We start from the raw sequence: 19,545 nt of genomic DNA on the forward strand, positions 1-19,545 counted from the left end.
CATGAGAGAAATAAAAATTGATTTGATGAGTTAGGAACTATTTTGTGCAAAGGCAATCACATCGCAGACACATTTAATCACAGAGACAGGGACAGAACACCCAAAAGTGAGAGGGAGTGATGAAGACAAAATAGAATGCAGGGTATTCATGATAATCTCCCCTCTGTGATCACAGGAAGCGGGTACAGTTGTCATGGCAACCGTTTCTTAGGTACTGGGTGGTCCCTAGCAACCAGCCCACTCCCATCATTCGTTTGCAGCGGACTGCCGGGTAGAGGCTCTGTGCTGTCATAGAGGAGATCATCCATCAGTTTCACACTGTGCAGTGTGGTCTTTAACGTCATTAAGATAAGAAGAACATCGCCAGGAGAAAGCTGTGTTTCTACCTCCTACTTCCTGAATCTTAACCTCTCCCTCAGTTTAATAATCAATCTCCCTGATTTAGTATGGAGCCCTGGAGTGAGAAACTGGGTTATCATCAATGCCTGATGATTTAAGTATCCGATCAACACCGATAACTTCAATACTGGCCTTCGGAAAGAAACTGACCCGTAGAAGCACAGCTCTGAAAGCTTTATTCACATACGCATTTACAAGCAGGACAATAAACAACAGAAACAACATCCAAACTGTTTTTGAATAAAAAAATTAGGCAAGGCCATTCTCTCCCACACACTCTCTCATCTACCAATCAGCGTTGTGGGTTGTGTCCTCACCCCCCCAACCACCTAGAACACAGGAAGTCCTGCAGAAAGGCAGGCAGATACAGTAGACTGTAGAATCGAAATGTAGAATCAAAATGCAGGAATAAGCAGTGTAGCCGCACAACAGAGACAGACACATCTGCATGATACTGAAGCAAGCAACACAAACACCCTCCTGTGCTGTCAAGCCAAGTTCAGAGATCACAGCAGATATAAAAAGTATATTGTATTTAGAAAAACAACAACCACAAAGTACAAAGTAGATACAACGATACAGGTTTTAAACCCCTCCGTTGGTTTGAGCTTGAGTTCTCAGGTCACATCACACAGCCACTGGCTGCTTAGGATGTTCTCTCCAAACTCCTGGGATCTAAGTTCATCCAGATGACATTTTATCCCTGGTAATAATCATGACTTGAATCTGTATTGAGCACCATTATCTCATTGTCCTCGTGTCACATGTACTGGTGTAACGCATGACACCCATAAAGAGCACATGACGTCTGAATTTAGTTGGATATTTTCTGTAACCCAACTAAAGGTGTCTTTATACAATGCTCAGGCAGTATTTCCTCCCTACGGACAGAGTAGGCAGAGCCCACATGTGTACCATAATTAGTGTAGCACCTCCCTCACACAATGACCTCACAGAGAGCTTTAACAAGGGAAAGAGATCAAGAGAGAACTGGAACATTGATGAGAACTACAGCTGCACTGCAGTTTGTGATAGATGAGTAGTGCAACCAGGTCTGGATTAAGTGCAAATAACTGTGTATAGGAAGAGCTTAGTGTGTTCCCATGCAACCTATATGATTGAGATATATATAGTAGTATTTAAGTACAGTATTGCATTTCAAATGAGATTGGATGGGTTGTGAGTGTTCGGCCTATGAGGTCATGCACTAACGTCAAAGGAATAGAATAGTGTTAGTAGCATAGTCTTTCTGTCTCACGCTCATCTTCACAGTTTCTCTCTCTCCTTGTTTTGGCCTTTCCCTCCATATTGTCACGTGGACACACTGCTGTCTGTTCTAGTTTCTCATTTCTAAGACCTAACGCCTTGCATTAAAATCTTTGCACTTCATGATCTTGCTGGGAGAACTACTATATGTCTATGAACAGTTTGATACACTGAAAATAACATTTTGGTGAAATGCTTAAGCAGTGGAGTACTCCATTCAAATGTCATAAAATAATTTAGATTGTCTGTCTGTACACTGTATCAGATAAAATAATTGAATGCTGTATTATTGCACTACAAATATAATACAGTAGACTACACAATGCACTTGAATAAGTCACAAAAAGTAGCATTAAGAATTGTTAGGTCCAAATATTTAAAAAAACAACAACATACAAATTCATAAAACATTGTAAACTTTAAAAACATGTCCAGAGTATTGTATTGTATCATGCCAAACATACAATACATTTTGATTATACAATGATAAATACTTTCAAAAGTCACATTTGTTAAGTGAATATAGTAACATTTCTCATTTAAAGTACACATGGTTTCTTCCCGTAAGCCTCCTGTTTTACGTTGATTTCTCCTTTAGCTGATTCTCTGAGGCTTGTTCACAGTGCAGGGAAAGTGTTAGTTATCAGAACCGGGCAGAGGACTGCACAGGTAAGTTGACAAAACTCAGATGGAGGTATGATAAGTTGTTGTAAAGTGAAGCCCTTTAGTACTACAGCCATTCTACATACAGTGTTTTCTAGGTTGATCGTCATATTGCACTGTTTAGGCAGGTAGGAGCTAAATCCTGGTGTGTCACTGTCCTGAGTATTTCCTTGGACATGATCTCACACAAAAAAAATGGATTCTAGTCTGTGCTTTATATAGATATGCTGAGAAGGAAATGTCTATCATCAAAATATACTAAATATAGTGCCACCGTCAAATGTGCTCATGAATATTTGAACTGTGAGAATATATTAACTCTGTCTGCAATGTGAAGTGGAGCAACATGGGGTACTTCTCTCCTACCTGGCTCATTGGATGACAGGTTTCAGGTATTGATCTATTTTATAGTAGCAACTCAACATGCACATCCAACACCATGTATCAGGAAATGAATAATTCCATACTATAGGTTGATGTCCGGAGCCAAAAACAAGGTCTAGAAAGCCAAAATGATGAAAAATGTTAAGTCTTATTTCTAATCAAAACAAACAAAGGTTCTTACCTACAGTGTGCACCCTACACATTCACAGATGAACTGAGATTCTTATTTCACCAGCTACACGAGTTATGGAAGGCATTGGCACCATCATTCTCTTGTACATGTTTTTTTTGTTCTTTGATTATGACCTCACACACATACCCCAAATAATGCATTATGACATCACAATGAGGTACCCTCACAAGGACACAACAGAATATCCCTTTTGTGTCATGTTTTTCCTGGAGAGGTAAGGTAGGATTTTGGAAGATATTGAGTGCCTGCTCCCATGTTAACAGAGAGTGCTATGCATAAAGACCTCATGTTAAGTTCCTTTCTTCTTCAGGATATTTTCTAAATGCAAGTACCTGTCGATGTAGCCATGCAGATTCATGCTTGATGGAAAATGATGAAGGTAGTCTACGGTCTACAGGTGTGGTCGGTTCGAAGAGGGCAGAGGGTTGGAGGAGCTGCCCCCAGAGGTAACTGTTGGATCCCAGTGATTGAAGGAGGGGTGTTGGTGTCGCTCTTAACTTCTTTGAACATTCTCCAGCTGAATACCCCAGAATGAGGACATCATGGCAGGTCACTGCTGGCCCTGGAATCCTGCCAATAAATAGAAAATACAGTCAGCCAGTAGGAGGTGGAGAGAGGAGGGGATCAGCTTGATTGACAGCCTTTAAGGAGTCACAAATCATGCAACTGATAAGATCCCTCAACTGGGACCTGACTGGTTACTGCACCATCAATCAAACATGGGTGGGTGTTACATACTGAGTTGCTTAAACAATTATCATGCTCTGGATTATGTAGGGAGGTGTGCATGGTGAGTTCCATCAAATTGTCTACATGGGCTATTTGTTCAAATCCTTATTTTATTATCCTCACAGACATTAGAAATCAGGCCAGATTACAGAATGGATCTATCATGTGCATCTAGGCCAGATTAAGAAGCAAGCAAGTGAAATTTGAATAAAACCAAACAAATGACAAGAATAAGGAAACATGAAAGGGGTATATGTACCATAGAGACATGCACATCACAGTTTGGGAGAGTGGGGGATAGGCAGGCTGGTGTTTGAGCTATTTTAGTACAATTGTGTGTGTGTGTGTGTGTGTGTGTGTGTGTGTGTGTGTGTGTGTGTGTGTGTGTGTGTGTGTGTGTGTGTGTGTGTGTGTGTGTGTGTGTGTGTGTGTGTGTGTGTGTGTGTGTGTGTGTGTGTGTGTGAATGTAGGGCTATTGGTACTGTCTATGGAGGCCACATTTAGTCTGTGTTAGTAAGTCTGTGTTAGTTAGTCTGTGGCCACTGCCTGACACCATGCTGATCATAATTGAAATGTTTTCCCTTGTATTGGTCTAGTGATAAGAGGTGGCTACTGGGCAACAGGGGCAGAGCTAAAATATGTGTGTGGATGTGACAGAGGTGCTGGATGATGCAGCCACTGCTCTGAGGCAGGTGTACACACTGAGAACTCAGGACCAGGACAGTGCATACCTTAATCCTCTGCTTTATTCGTGCTTAGAGCTTTGCCGTGAGTCTCTGCCAAACAAACCACATATTGTAATTATTATTCTGACCTGGCAGCCACTTTGGGCCTAATCTCAGCTGTCAGTGAGTGATTAGTTTCCCGCTTTAGAGAGATTTCCAAATCTCATATTCATAGCTCACAGATGCATCACAATGAAGGTCAATGGGAAGGAGGGTGTGCAGTGAGTGTCAGGGGAAGGGGACAGATGAAAAATAGAGAAAGGGAGATACCAAGGTGCTGTCTAGAACCTTAAAGGGTTCTTCAACTGTCCCCAACTGTCCCCTTTGAAGAACCCGTTTTGGTTCCATGTAGAATCCTCTTGGGTTCCATGTAGAATCCGCTGTGGAAAGGGTTCTACTTGAAACCGAAAAGGGTTCTCCTATGGAGACAGCCAAAGAACCCTTTCGGAACCCTTTTTTTCTAAGAGTGCAGGAATTCATTGTCCTTTCTCTGCCTCCTCTCTGAGAATCAATGTTTGTCTGCTCTTTGCTGACATTATATAATCCATGCCCCCTTTTAAAAAGGACACTGAACTCTGCCTACACAGATCAACCCCACATATGGGGTGATAAAAGTGACACTTAGAAAATGTATTTTAAAAAACAGGCCTAGAAACATAATCCTAGTTTGAGTTACACCAATCACAGTGCTCCTACATGTTACCAGCAACCAGCATACCTCCAGCTGTAGAATGGGCTTCCTTTCATTTTGAGTACTTTAGAATAGAAAAAAGAAAGGTTCAATTGTCAGCGTCCAAAACACACACACACACACTTTTCAAAAACACACGCTCCACTAATCCAATCCATCTCCTTAGTTTTCATGTCATGTCAGTACAATGGAGAGGACTCTGCCTTGTCCCTAAATCAAAGCTGAAATTAAAATGCCAGTTCAGTTCAGTCAGACAAGGGCCGCATCTTATTGGGCCTGCAACCTGAAAAAGAAAATGCACAAAGACCAACACACATCTACACAAATGTCATTAGAATAAACACAATGTCATACAATGTTTAGCCTACACTGACTTTCCCATGAATATTATACTGTACGAAGTTTAACTGTGAAAGAGTTCACTTGAGTCCATTCTTCTCCCCCGGGTTAGTTTTATTATTACACAAACCCCAGGCCTGGTTTTCAATTCCCTGACCTCAAAGAGTTGTAATGTCTGAGACAACAGCACACAGACGATCTTGGAAAGCCATTTTTTGTTATATATTAAAATTGCATGAACTGCAAGCTAAGAATGAAAGGAAGTGGCAGAAACATGACTTGGGAATTAGCATGGCTCAATGACTTACGTAAGCCATCGGAGCCAAACGCCAGTAGAGTGAAAGGCAGCAGGGCAAATTAAAAGCAAATAAGTATTTCTGTTAATGTCTACAAAACACACAGCAATAGACTGCCTGTGTTCAAACACCACAGGACTAGAGCAGAGCATAACACGATAAAACCTGCTGACATCCCATAGATCCTTAGAATAAAATGGGGTATATTTAACAAGCCAACCTCAAGCATCCTCTAATTGGTAAACCCTGGTCAGAGAAACAGTTCTAAATAGTACACTAGCACAGTCTCTGTTCATTAACTGGAGTGTGTGAGTAGAAGGCTGAGAGCTGCACTGAGGCTCCTCCTCTAAGAGGAATGAATATGACATTGTGATGTGAGTCAAACAGTCACTCAGTCTGCAGGGTGCGCAGTGCCAGAACATAGAAACATGCAGAGGCAGCTCTGGTCTAGAATATCTTTTCAAAGGGGGAAATAATGTTCTTTGCAAAACGAGGCCCTGTCTGAATAATTTTTTAATGCATCCTTCATTCATGTAATCAGTGAATGCATTATAGGCTGAATGAAAGCAAGGCTACTGCTTTTATTAATCCACCCTTGTCTGATTTGTGATTACATGAAGGAAGGAGGAGTGTGCATTTCATATGAAGAAATACAAGAGGAAAACTGCTCCAGGCCTCCAGCTCAGAGGAGCACATACCTGTAGTGTGGATGCTCTTGAGTCGCTGGTCTCTGTAGGACCTGTGCTTCTGGGTATACTGGACACAAAGTAGCCTGCTCCCTTGGGTACTATAGGCTGTCTGACAACCACCTTGCCTTTCCTGGTCTCTGCTAGAAACAGGCTGTACCAGTAGGCATCACTGGAGATGAGGGTGGAATCGGCTATGGTGGAGCACCTCTGGCTGATGAAACTGTTTCTGCTGATCACACTGTTCCTGTTCAGACTGTTCAGATTCATATTTATAGCAGGAGGCATCTTCATGGGCTTTGGTTTCTGACACTTCAGCACAATGACCACCAATATGGTGATCAACAGCAGGAAGGACACTGAACCCAAACCGATGACCAAATAGAGATTTAAGTCTGTGAACAAGTCAAATTCTAAAGGCACCTCAGTAGTTTCTGAGAATGGCGTCACCATGTGTTCTACTGTTGATATCTTGATGGTAATTGTGGCCGAAAGAGCGGGGTCTCCATTGTCTTTGGCGACAACAACCAGCCGCTGATGACGGGGGTCCCTGTAGCTGAACATTCTCGAGGTCCGGATCTCCCCGTTGTACTGATCTAGACTGAACAGAGAAGAGTCACTGGTCTGTAGAAGCTGATATGTGACCCGGGAATTCTGTAATGAGTCTGTGTCAATGGCGATCACTTTGACAACCAGGAATCCTTTATCAGCGGACCTCGGGATCACCTCTTCAATTACCGAGCCCTGTGCTCGCCAAGGCGACACTATGAGCGGGGTGTTGTCATTCTGGTCCAAAATGATGATGTGAACTGTCACATTGCTGCTGAGTGGAGGTAACCCAGAGTCTCTGGCCTCTATGTGGAAAAGAAACTCCCTCTCCCTTTCAAAGTCAAAGGTCTTTAGAGCATAAAGGTTGCCATTCTCTGGATTAATGGAGAACAACATGGACATAGACGTGTTGATGATCTCCTTCTCCATGATAAAATAGACCAGATACTGGTTCTCGTGGAGGTCGGGGTCAAAAGCACTGAGTGACGTCAACAGTGCGCCGGGGACGTTGTTCTCTACAACATGGATTGTGTAGAACGACTGGGGGAATACTGGTGCGTTATCATTGACGTCCAGTATTTCCAAGGTGATTGTCTCATTGTCAAATAAGCGAGGTGTTCCTTTGTCTGTGACTATGAAAGTGATGTCATATCTTGGAATTGTCTCACGGTCCAGTGGTTCTGAAATAAGCAGAGCAAAGTAATCCTCCGAAGACTTATCGAGAACGAAGGGTAGAGATGCTTGTTGGTTCAAAGTGAGTTCAACTTCACCGTTGTCCCCAGAGTCCCTATCGCTTATACTGATCACTGCTATTAATGTTCCTATGGAAACATCTTCCTTGACCGTGCTTTTAAAAGATGTAATGGTAACCTCAGGATAGTTGTCATTCAGATCGGTAATAAATGCCATTACTTTACAATCTCCGGATAACGAATTCGATCCTTGGTCTCTTGCTTGAATATATATATCGAAACTGTGACTCTCCTCAAAATCAATCACATCCTTCACCTTTATTTCCCCTGTATTTGAATTTAGAGAGAACTTTTCTTGTGTCTTCTCGGATGTATATAACGTATATGAATATGTAATCTCTGCGTTGGTGCCCTCGTCCAAGTCTGTTGCGCTCAACTTCATTACTAGAGTTCCAATTGGGGAGTTTTCAGTTACATTAATAGCATATATCGGCTGGTTAAAAAAGGGGGCATTGTCATTGATATCCAGAACCATAAGGATGATACTGGCTGTGGATGAGCGCGCAGGAACCCCGCCATCTGCAGCGGTTAATATTAAATTATGAACCGCCTGTTCCTCCCGATCTAAATTACTGTTGATAACCAAATCTACATATTTAGAGCCATCGCTTCCGGTCTGTATTTCAATTGTAAAATACTTGCTTTCGCTCAAATAGTAAGTCTTAATAGAATTCGCACCGACATCTGCATCCACAGCATTTGTCAAAGAGAATCTCTCTCCTGGAGCGGTAGATTCTGAAATATCCAATTGCATTGTCTCCCTTCGAAAGATAGGTGCGTTGTCATTTATGTCCATGATTTCAAGCTCAATGTAAAAAATACGAATGGGATTTTCAAGTATGACATCCGTTTTAAGAAAACAAGACGTTGTCTTGCTCGAGCATATGTATTCCCTGTCTATCTTTTCAAGTATGAATAGCTCTCCCGTTTCTTTGTTAATGTCCAAATATTTCTTAGTGTGGATGATGTCAAGCTTTGCCTTGCGTGTTACCAGAGCGCGAACGTCAAGTCCCAAATCTGTAGCCAGGTTTGCAACAACGGAACCCTCTTGCATTTCCTCGGGAATAGAGTAGCGAGTAATGGGCAAAGCAATTCCCCACATCCCGCTGAATACAAAGAGAACCGTGGCGCACCTTGTCCAGACAGTTGCAATGGATAAAGCCATTATTGCAAACCAAATATGGTAAAATATGACAGTACTTGTAGCAATGCGTTGAAACCGAATACATTTACATCTAAACGCTATTGTTTATGTGAGAAACAATCGGTAGCCTTCTCTTCTAAACCGGGGAATTCATACCAAGCCTCCACGCGGTACAACTGCGGTGCGTTGCCCTCCCAATCGTGATGATGTCTGCTGACTAGTCGTAAAGGAACAGCGACATTGCGTGAGCTATGTGGAATTGTTTTGAATGTAACATTAACCTATTTAATCCTATATAAAAAACGTGTTCAGTTATAAGGCTCTAAAAATGTTACTGAATGATGTATCAATGCATTTCCAGCAAATATTGAAATAATAAAGGGTCTCAATGAAAGATGTGCAGTGTCACATGTTTAGTGTGAATTGTCACATGACCAGAGCTGTTTACTTCCTGGTTGCACCATGAGAAGAGGATGACTGCATCAAAGCTCCCAAACAGAAGGTTAGTAAAGTATGTTAACATAAAGTTAGGACAAAGATTTTTGGTACACATCATCTTTAGGGTGTCTGGTATTGATATATGCATTTGCAATTACTCAACTTTGTTCAGTGTGGTCATAGAATAAGTATACATGTTGACGGCAACAATAGTGACCGGTGGGATAACACAGTGCATCTAGGTATTCACATACTTATACACAGACATAGTTCTTGTTTTACCTAACTTTCTACTCTGTTCTTTCTTTTAGTGTCACTTTGAGTCAAGTTATGGATATGTTGATCTAGGTGACTGCCCAGACAAGGCCTGCAACATTGCAGTTATCCCTCAAAATGAGAAAGATGCTGTCCTGAGTGATTGTGATAGCGATGGGTCAGATATGGACTACGGACAGGCCATTTGCCAGCCAGGCTGTTGAATGCATATGCTGAACCTATGCAAACAGATCATGACAGGAACAACGTTATCAGTGATGATGACCTACCCCTCACCACCCCCCCCCCCCCACCCCCCATCCACAACCTCCCCCACCCCTCTCCGTTGTTGATAATGAAGAGCCAAGGGTCTCTACAAGCAAAAGGGGTCAGCCAGAAGAGCCAAGGGAAAAGCTGCAGGTGGTCAAAAATAAAGATTGAGCGTTCAAACAATCGAAGAGGCCTGCCACTGATGTGATTCCAAAACACATAGTATACAGCCCAAATGTGCAAAAGTTTGGCACAAAACCACTGAGCCACGGAAGGAGATCTCTACTGGCTGCTACTGTTGAAGATCAGGCAAGATATGACAAAGCTTCTCACTGGCCAATCAACACGATGCACCGGTTCCAGAGAAGTCGTCATTGTGACAAACGTACTACCTATGCATGTGAGAAATGCAAAGCGCCACTGCACATAGAGTGCTTCAAGATATACCATGGACAGTAGAAAAGGAGATAAGACCGAATGAAAAAGGGCTGAAAAAGACAAAAGAAAAATAGAAAAGTCGATAAAGGGTGAGGAGAAGCAGTACAACGGACTCTAGGAAGAAAAGAAAAGTTGACGAAAAAGACAATCAAAATGACTGAAATGTTTTTGGAACAGAAGGTCAATTTATTCAAGACATCCTGTATGACAGTAGGTCTGACTGATCGTAGTTCAAAACAGTGATGCACAAACTAATCTGGCACTTGGTTCTGAAGCTCTATGATATATACATATATATAAGCACTCATTGTGCAGTGGCGCTTTTTAAATATATATATATATTTGTATTTTGTTCAGTGTAGGCCTCTACTTGAATGCATATTCTACAGGCTACCTCTATCCTAAATGTTACCTTTATGTTCAGTGGGAATGAATCACATGACTGCTATACAGTTGTTAGTGAATGTTGCACTAAAATGTCACAATGACAATGTTACAATGAATATTGCACTAAAGTACAAGTTCAACTGTTACAATAAAGTTACAATATTAATGTTTCAATACATATAACTAAAGTAACAATGTTGAAATACGTTGATGGTTGTTGTCTTTTTGTCTTTTCTCTCAGTATTCATAGCGTGTTGTATAAGGGTTTTTGATGTGTAAAATAGTCACACTAGAATGTGACGGGGCATTCTAGTGGCAATGCTGGGGACTGCTAGTGACAGAGTTTTAAATGTGTTAATAACTGGGTTGGGATATATAAGAACTTTGATAACTGCATAGGAGAAATATGTTAATTCCGTATACATCCCATTATCCCACCGGTCACAATTGTGACCCGCCATAAAACACACTTTTTCACCTACTTTTCCATAAAAATTTCAAAAAATAATGATTGATTACTTCAAAGGGTTAATAATGACACTTGATTTGGATATTTTCATGTCTGGGAAAAATTCGGGATTAAATGGGTTAATGCATGTTTGCAGACGAAAATGTATCTTTCGAAAGCCCTGTACACGCTCCTACTTGTTAAAAAGCTTCCGGTAAATTGTGATAATCAGCACCTCAAAGCTATAACTTGGCCTCTCCCTCACTTTAACGTCCTCCTGCGACAGCGACAAGCACGAGAACAGCGACAGGGCCTATCTGAGCAACACTGATCTCGTGAAATAAAACCAATGCAAAAGATAAATAGAATAATACTAATCGTAATGTGATGTCAACGTCACAAGGATAGTCTGCGTAAATTCCGAGCCAACCTAAATTCAGCACCAAACCACATGAACTGCGCCACACAGTATCTAGATCTCCAAACAAGATTTCTTGAATGAGTAGCGCTGTAATTGCCAGAAATGGGATTATAAATAAACATGTTTCCATCCACACTTTTTATGTGACTAGTCATACCGTATCAACAACAACAAAAAATCACATCTGTGATGGAAACAGAAAGTTTCGGTGCTATTGTATAAATGCCAACAGATTATTTGTTTGTTCGACATGGTGGGATCTTTTTGTGTCGGTTAAATTAATTAGGCGAGAAATGGTGGTGGAAACGTTGGTTATATTGATATAATAACCATTATATCGAAGTAAACTTGGAGTCACGCGATAAATGTTGTGTGGTCCTCCCACTACGACTCGGGAAAGCATGCAGGCTATAGGCTATAGATGAAATAAATGATGATCAACTTCACATGCTGGTGAAAGTCCACGGTGATATTGATGCTACTTTCTAATAAATATCGATGGTCTCATTCTGGTGACATGATGATAGATGCTTGACTGCCGTTTGACAAATAAATGATATTCTTATCCATACTGATCTCATCATGTAGACTAGCCTACTCGCACAGCCTACCCGCACTGTATCTGCGAGCTTTTGGCTAGAGCGCGTGACAAAACTATCTGTAGAGTTGAAAATGCGATGGAAACACATTGAACTTTAGATTTTTATACTTTAGGCCTACATCAAAATGTCAATGAAAAGGTACATTTTGTGTAGACTACATCATCATGCAGAGATTTTTTTCTGCAACAAGTACATTTGCTGGAAACACCACTGGTTGAAAAATGCGTATATTTTCTTCATGCGGATTATAGAATATTCGCATGAAAATGTATTGCTTTTTGGATGTAAACCTAGCTAGTGTCGATGTCGATATCAAGCCACATCCTCTGACTCTGTGTGATGGTGAAGTATATTCTTAGGGAACACCCGCACAGTGTCCAATATCAAAACACATTTGATCCAAGTGCAGATTCGAAACGCCAAAATATAAAAATAATATATTAAAAATAATATTCTTCCTCACATATTGCCATTTCTCTTAATCTGCTTCTTTGATTTCATGTTGACGGCTAGGCTCATATACGGGCCCCACTAAATGGTCTGTAAAACGTGCAAGACAGTATTTCAATTATGCTATACATACCTGTGATGAAACTCCCCTGCAAGTTGTCATAATCAGCAGCACCTCAAAAACAGAACTTGAGATGGCCTCGATCTCACTGTAGAAGTCGCACTGCAAAAGCAACAACAGAACGATAGCGATATGGCTCTAAATCTCAGAGCAACAGATAGATAAGAATTCAACTTTTGACGCAATAATCATAATGTGACGTCAACGTCACAGCGATTGTCTACGTCAATTCAGCACCACATTCCACAGGCAGGGCTCGGAACCACAGAAATATAATCTACATTCTTGAATTTAGATTGTATTTATACGGTCACAACTACATTGTATGTCCCGTAGCCAAACGTAAGGCTCTGTGTGTCCTCCAGTCCACCCGTCCTAACCCACATTGATTCAAATAAATCAGCAGTAAGATCAGATTTTATACATATAAACATGTTTAAGAAGCCAAACGGGTCAAACATGAAGGTATAAAGTACAACAATATGATATACATGCTTGTAAATTACTGCCTAACAGAATGCCGTGCACAATCTTCACAACGCAACCCTCAAGGCATTTGGAGACTTTGCCATAACTGCTGGTAACAGATATCCTCAGATCATTTCCCCCATTATCCCCACAAGTGGCTATAATTGCCCTTATATCTGCACAATCTCATCATCATTATCAACTAGGACTGTACATGATATAAATTAAAAGAGAGAATTATGACACTGCTGTATTGAGAGAAAAGACTATGCTGTAAAGTATTAAATTATGTGTTCGAAGCATGGATTCAAACATACTAAACTATTTTAATTTCCCTTGTGCACAGAGGTTTATACTATATGGGTTGATTATATTAATAGTTAATGAACATCCACGGAAATGTGTATTAAATTGTATGCACAGTCTCTTCTAATATATTCATTTAAAAAAGTCATTGTTTATCAGGTTGTCCTCTCTCTGGTCAAAGCTCGGGTCATAGCTAGAGATGAGCCTCTTATTCTTTCCAAACGTAGAGAATGAGTTGTAGACATCCAGTTCCCCCCTGGGTGCAGGCTTCAGAGTGCAGTACCCAGACGGTGTGCCAGGGATGTAGACGTTGTGCTGGTAGTCAGGTGGTGGCTGTGCAGATGGAGGCTGGGTGTAGCTCGGAGTCCACGAACGGGTTGGAACCCTTCCTGCACTTCCAACACTTCCTAGCTCTCCAATCCCTTCGACCTGGGAGGACATCTTGTATTCTGCTAACAAAACAAATCACATAATAAAGTGTTCGTTAGTTAGTGTGATATCTGCAATAGCAACATGTTATAAAGTGTGGAATAATGTCATGGCGTCAGTTTTATCATTATTTCTCTAGACAGCCGGTCTGTATTTTGTTGTCTTTTAGTATTGGCATAGAATATTTTCTGACACTGTAGGTTCCTGGTCCACGTACCACGCATATGACTACCCCAGGTATAGTACTGTGGTGCCACCGGGCAGGAAAAGCCATCCGGGTCCGGCCTGGGTCTACGTGGGAAGGTCCTCTCCATGGAGCTAAAGCTGTAGAAAGAAAATAAAAATAAGGACCTAGAATGACTCCTTGTTGTGTGTGTGTGTGCGTTCATGCCCCTCCCTACCTTCAGGCTACGCTCAAACCCTACACCCGAGCACTCCGTTCTGCCACCTCTGGTCTCTTGGACCTCCCACCCTTACCGGAGTGCAGCTCCCGCTCAGCCCAGTCCAAGCTCTTCTCTGTCCTGGCACACCAATGGTGGAACCAGCTTCCCCCTGAAGTTAGGACAGCAGAGTCTCTGCCCATCTTCCGAACACATCTGAAACCCTACCTCTTCAAACAGTATCTTAAATAATCCTCCTCCTCACCTCAACCCCCCCTCTACTGACAGCTACGTTATAGAAGAAAAAATGACTTTCTATGCCTGTGATATGTGGTTGTCCCACCTAGCTATCTTAAGATGAATGCACTAACTGAGCGTCTCTAATTGACTAAAATGTCAAATGTGTGTGTGTGTGTGTGTGTGTGCTCGCTAGTTTTTTTTTCCACCAGCATTTCTGTTGACCTTTTGTGTGCTGAATTTCGTTGATTTTTCGTCAATGTCCAGTCCATGTTCGCTTGCTTGAGCTGCACAATTGAGAACGTAGAGAGGTTAGTAATACAACTGAAATGATAGTCCACATCAATTACATGTAATTGTCACGAATAAATATGAGTCTGTGAGAAATATTACATGATGTACTTTGCAGTGGATAGTCAATTGCCACTTGAAATAAATCAATAAGGAATGAATAAATTAACTACTGACTAGGAAAATGGGCAGTACAGTTGTATCACGTCTTGCACTAATGTTCTACACTAGGCCTACTACAGTCCATTAACGCACCCATGCATGCAACTATTGCCCCCCTGTGGCACGATGGAGCATCCCTAGGGAGAAGCAGATTATGTGAAGTTGCAAGTGAGCCACCATCCCCAGTCATCAGAGTGATTCTACATATGTATATGTATATGTATATGTATATGCGTTCTGCATGTTTTATTTATTTATTTCATGACTTTTAAACCGTTACATTCGGATACATTCATTATTTGATATATTACTGTGTGTACTGTATGAGTCCCATCACACTATGGACGTCTTGCTCTATTCACGTTCAAGGTCTTGCAGCGTCAGTTTATCCTTGAACAGACACATGGAAATTGTTGGTTTGCTGAGGCAATCAGAATAACAATACAATAAGTTGTTTTGCTTATAGCACGTAATACTTCACATGACCTCTCCATTTCTATAAGCCTTTACACTTTTACAGTATCACCTGGGCTACAATTGATTTATGTTACATTATATATTACATATAAACCATGGTGGATAGACTAACCACGGACCGTTTTAAGGATTATTAAACCAGTGACGTTTGCCCCTGACCTTAGCTCAGTCGCTACTAATAGTATAATTGTGTCTCAGTCCACTTCAATACATATAGTCTTCATGCATCATTTTAATAGTATGACTTTGGAAGTCATATTTTGTACTTTAAACGTTAGCGGTACCTTTGATTTCAATGTAATTAGCTTTCCCGACTTGTGCGTAATTACTTTCCGTTCATTGACAGATTTATCATTTGCAATGTTTCTTAGTTGTTGAACAAGCATGAGTGACAATCATCAAAATGATACAAATAAAATGATAAATTATAATTATTTGGAAGTCTGATGTGATTATATTTGGAGCAGTACGGGCCTAGGCCATTTACCTCGTTCGGAATAGTTGCTCCGTTGTTCACTATCAGGCTGCGGGAGTCCTGTGCGCTCCAACCCGATTTGGGGTAGTCTGCGCCCTTGGCATTATTTTTCTGTGGAGTCGCATTCATTGGACTGCATGACTTTAGGAACATGAACTCGCTCTTGGATGATTCCGGGGTCAGACACATCTTGTAGCAGTATGGCTGAGAAAGGGGGCCGTTGCCATTTGCCTCAACGCAGTTCGTGGATCCTTTGGTGCTTGTGGTTATCTGCACGTTCAAGTTGGACTTCTTGAACACATCAGTGGTAGACTCCTCTGATCGGAACCCGCAGCATGCACTCAGAGAGCAGTTATACCTCCGAATGGAATGTCTGTCCCTGTATCCCTTTATCGCTGCCAGGACGATAATAGCCACCAGAAACGTGAACGAGATAACGCCCAGAGACACTATTAAGTACAGCGTGAGGTTCGAGCGGTACTGGGGGCTCAGTGTGAGGTCGCCGAAATCAGGCAGCGATTCTGGCACGTTGTCAACAACTGACAGGATGATGGAAACTGTGGCCGAAAGGGGTGGCTGACCGTTGTCCTTGACCAGAATGACCAGCATTTGCCTTATGGGGTCTTTTTCCACAAATCGGCGAATCGTCCTGATTTCGCCCGTGTACAGGGCGACGCTAAACAGGCTCGGGTCGTTTGCCTGGAGCACCTGGTAGAACAGACGCGAGTTTTGACCTGCGTCTGCGTCCATCGCAGTGATTTTTGCCACAAGATAGCCAGCATCAACTGACCTGGGCACAACTTCAGTCGCCGCGGTGCCGTTTTGGGGTAGAGGTGCTACTATGACTGGTGCATTGTCATTTTGGTCCAAAATAAAGACATTTACTGTAACATTGGTTCTCAGGGGTGGAAACCCGGCATCTTGTGCTTGGACTAAAATCTGAAAGTTTCTTAGCTGCTCATGGTCAAAAGAACGCAATGCGTAGATATTCCCGTTGTCTGAGTTTATGGAGACGTAGGTGGACACGGGCATCCCCTGTATATCACCTTCCAGAATAGAGTAAGAGAGATAGGCATTTTGGTCTGAATCTGGATCCAGGGCAGTAACCGAGCAAATTGAGGCTCCTGGTGCGTTATTCTCTGTCAAATAGACGGTGTATGATGGCTGCTTGAATCGGGGTGTGTTGTCGTTCATGTCTGACACTTGAACTAAAATAGTTTTCCTTGTGAACAAGGGAGGTGCGCCCATATCTCTTGCTGTGAGAGTGATGTTGTACTCTGGCACCGTCTCTCTGTCCAAAAAATCACAAGTAACCAAAGTGTAATAGTTCTTAAAAGAGGAGTGGAGCTGGAAGGGGACATGATGTGGAATTTCACAGTCAACATTCCCATTTTCACCTGAGTCTTTGTCCATGACGCTGATGACAGCTATCACAGTCCCCGGTGGGGCGTCCTCTTGGACAGGTGTGGACACTGATGTCAAGATCACCTCCGGGAGGTTGTCATTCACATCTAAGATATTGACCAGAACTTTACAGTGCACGGCCACTGCCGATGGGCCCTTGTCCTTGGCTTGCACATATATCTCATGCATCCTGGCCTTTTCATAATCTACGACCCCTTTCACTCTGATCTCTCCAGTGCGCGAATCCACACTGAAAAGCTCGCGCACTTTTATGGGAGCATGCCCGCTGAAAGAGTATGTGATATCCGCATTAGGACCCTCATCCAAATCCGATGCGTTTAGTTTTATCACAACGGTGCCCTTCGGTGCGTTTTCCACAAGCCTCACTCTGTAGAAAGACTGGTCGAACACGGGCGCGTTGTCATTTGCATCCAGAACTGTTATATTGATTTGCGCTGTCCCAGATCTTTCTGGCGAGCCTCCATCCACAGCCGTCAGCACCATTTGGTGCGTATTCTGCTGCTCTCTGTCCAAGGGGCTCTCCAGGACCAACTCCGCAAACTTACTGCCATCACTACGCGTCTGGATGTCCAGGACAAAATGTTCATTCACACTCAGCAGATAAGAGCGGAGCGAGTTGCTGCCAACGTCCAAGTCCTGCGCGCTCTCTAGTGGGAAGCGGGACCCGGGTACCGCCGACTCGGATATATCCAAATTAAACTCACTCCACGGAAAACTGGGTGAGTTATCGTTCACATCTAAAATCTCCACCTCAACCCTGTACAGTTCCAATGGGTTTTCAATTACCACTTGCAAATGGAAAGAGCAAGACAGACTCTGTTCACATAGTTCCTCTCGATCAATTATTTCGTTTACAAATAAAATACAATTTTCTAAATTCACCTCCAAGTATTGCTTTTTTGCTCCTGAAACTATCCTGAACCTGCGCGCAGAGAGTCTCTCGACGTCTAAACCCAAGTCATCGGCTATATTTCCAACAAAAGCGCCATGTTCCAGTTCCTCAGGGATTGAATAACGAATCTGAGCCCAAACTAAATCCAGGACACATACGACGAGAGCTAGGCATGTCACCTGCCATATCCCCCCAAGCCGTCTCTTTGCGCCTCGGAGGTCCATCTGAGCGACGGATTATACTACAAAAATGCGCACTCCATGGGTTTCAGTTAGAAAATCATTACGTTTAAATATATATTATTCTGTAAATAATCATTTTACAATGTTACTATTTTATTCTAAATGAAAAAAAGTGAATATAAAGATATAGGCTAATAGCATCCACAACTTGAAGTGGAGCCTTGGAGTTCGCCCCATCCGAGTGTCTTTGAATGTGTGTGTGAGTGAGCAAAGAAGAGGAGAGAGGGAGGCGTGCGCGGAGGAGGTTGGTGTCTCTGATTAGCATTGTGATGCTCTGGTGTGTGTGTGTGTGTGTGTGTGTGTGTGTGTGTGCGCGCGTGTGTGCGTGCGTGCGTGTGTGTGTTTATTGGCTCAATCCCAGTATTCCGATAGGGAAAAGCGACATCTGCTCTGATTCCAGTTTGAGCACAACACCATAGGCTAATCTTTCGCACTAATCAAATGCAGCGACCGTGTTATTTAGCCCAATTTCTACGGGACGGGACGGGGAGGCTAAAATGATAGGCTATGATAGTTTAGTTGAATTAAACTAATTTATCTCTCTTGAAGGTTACAATACAAAATAGCATCCATGCATGGTTCATGCGACATATCGTATGCTTTAAAATTTCAAAAAGTGTCTTACCTATTTTGGGGTTACAAATGGTTGTTGATTTGATCCTCGCTATGTCAAATAGATCTACTGCAGTAGCTTCATTAAAAATAACCACTTGCAGAAGAAGAAAGTAATAGGCTAGGCTACAATCAAATCTATAGCATAAGCCTTACAACGCATAGGCACATCTTTGAATAAAACCTAAACATTTTCTATTTTTGAGAGCAAATAAGTAACATCTCACTAAAATAAACGACCAAAATGTATAGTTTAAACATTAAAATAAACCGTTTTCAGTAGGCTATAGGCTAGGCTATTCCAGCTGTGCGTGTGAGTAGAGGATGTGTCTCCTCACCAGTGAGAGGTCATCCTCTCATCACTCCATCACACGCCTGCTCTAAAAACTCTCCAATCCCCTTGTTTTAAATAAGATGAAAACACAATCTGTCTAACGGAATGAAACCACAGCAGATGGCGAGGTTTTCCGTGGGCTCGTGCTCTTTTTAATTAACGGAGTGGG

At 42.1% G+C, this 19,545-nt stretch overlaps 2 protein-coding genes and 1 long non-coding RNA gene across 7 annotated transcripts; 1 reads left to right on the plus strand and 2 right to left on the minus strand.

Annotated features, from left to right (window-relative positions):
* Nucleotides 1–558: 558 nt before the first annotated feature.
* On the minus strand, nt 559–9,021 carry LOC139537170 (protocadherin alpha-C2-like). 4 transcript variants are annotated; one of them, XR_011667474.1, is made up of 4 exons: nt 6,384–9,021; nt 5,078–5,114; nt 4,366–4,410; nt 559–3,475 (listed from the first exon to the last, which is right to left on the minus strand). XR_011667474.1 is itself a non-coding variant. In XM_071338182.1 (3 exons), exons 1-2 carry the CDS (start codon nt 8,835–8,837, stop codon nt 4,390–4,392), a joined length of 2,475 nt encoding a protein of 824 aa, XP_071194283.1. In that variant the 5' UTR covers nt 8,838–9,021; the 3' UTR covers nt 559–3,475; nt 4,366–4,389. The 4 variants fall into 4 exon arrangements, 3 of the variants coding, with proteins under 3 accessions (XP_071194283.1, XP_071194284.1, XP_071194282.1); XM_071338182.1 differs by lacking the exon at nt 5,078–5,114; XM_071338183.1 differs by lacking the exon at nt 4,366–4,410.
* A 132-nt stretch (nt 9,022–9,153) lies between these two features.
* Nucleotides 9,154–10,813, plus strand: LOC139537172 (uncharacterized). The gene is made up of 2 exons (XR_011667475.1): nt 9,154–9,318; nt 9,566–10,813. It is a non-coding gene; the product is annotated as an uncharacterized lncRNA (long non-coding RNA).
* A 2,232-nt stretch (nt 10,814–13,045) lies between these two features.
* LOC139537169 (protocadherin-10-like) lies at nt 13,046–18,748 on the minus strand. Of its 2 annotated transcripts, none has more exons than XM_071338180.1 (4): nt 15,884–18,748; nt 14,692–14,753; nt 14,067–14,173; nt 13,046–13,869 (listed from the first exon to the last, which is right to left on the minus strand). In XM_071338180.1, the coding sequence occupies exons 1-4, from the start codon at nt 18,410–18,412 to the stop codon at nt 13,553–13,555; spliced, it is 3,015 nt and encodes a 1,004-aa protein (XP_071194281.1). In that variant the 5' UTR covers nt 18,413–18,748; the 3' UTR covers nt 13,046–13,552. The 2 variants fall into 2 exon arrangements, with proteins under 2 accessions (XP_071194281.1, XP_071194280.1); XM_071338179.1 differs by having other exon boundaries at nt 13,046–13,872.
* Between the last annotated feature and the right edge of the window lie 797 nt (nt 18,749–19,545).

This window comes from Salvelinus alpinus, chromosome 13 (genome assembly GCF_045679555.1).
Source record: "Salvelinus alpinus chromosome 13, SLU_Salpinus.1, whole genome shotgun sequence".
Lineage (NCBI taxonomy): Eukaryota > Metazoa > Chordata > Actinopteri > Salmoniformes > Salmonidae > Salvelinus > Salvelinus alpinus.

What these genes read in the sequence shown, in the direction of transcription:
- LOC139537169 (XM_071338179.1), bottom strand. Translation starts at nt 18,412, where the DNA reads ATGGACCTCCGAGGCGCAAAGAGACGGCTTGGGGGGATATGGCAGGTG. An exon ending in CGAAATTCAGCACACAAAAG is followed by an intron (nt 14,174 to 14,691) that starts GTCAACAGAAAT and finishes TTCTTTCTACAG; the next exon opens with CTTTAGCTCCATGGAGAGGA. An exon ending in CTGGGGTAGTCATATGCGTG is followed by an intron (nt 13,873 to 14,066) that starts GTACGTGGACCA and finishes TTGTTTTGTTAG; the next exon opens with CAGAATACAAGATGTCCTCC.
- LOC139537170 (XM_071338181.1), bottom strand. Translation starts at nt 8,837, where the DNA reads ATGGCTTTATCCATTGCAACTGTCTGGACAAGGTGCGCCACGGTTCTC. An exon ending in CAAGAGCATCCACACTACAG is followed by an intron (nt 3,476 to 6,383) that starts GTATGTGCTCCT and finishes ATTTATTGGCAG; the next exon opens with GATTCCAGGGCCAGCAGTGA.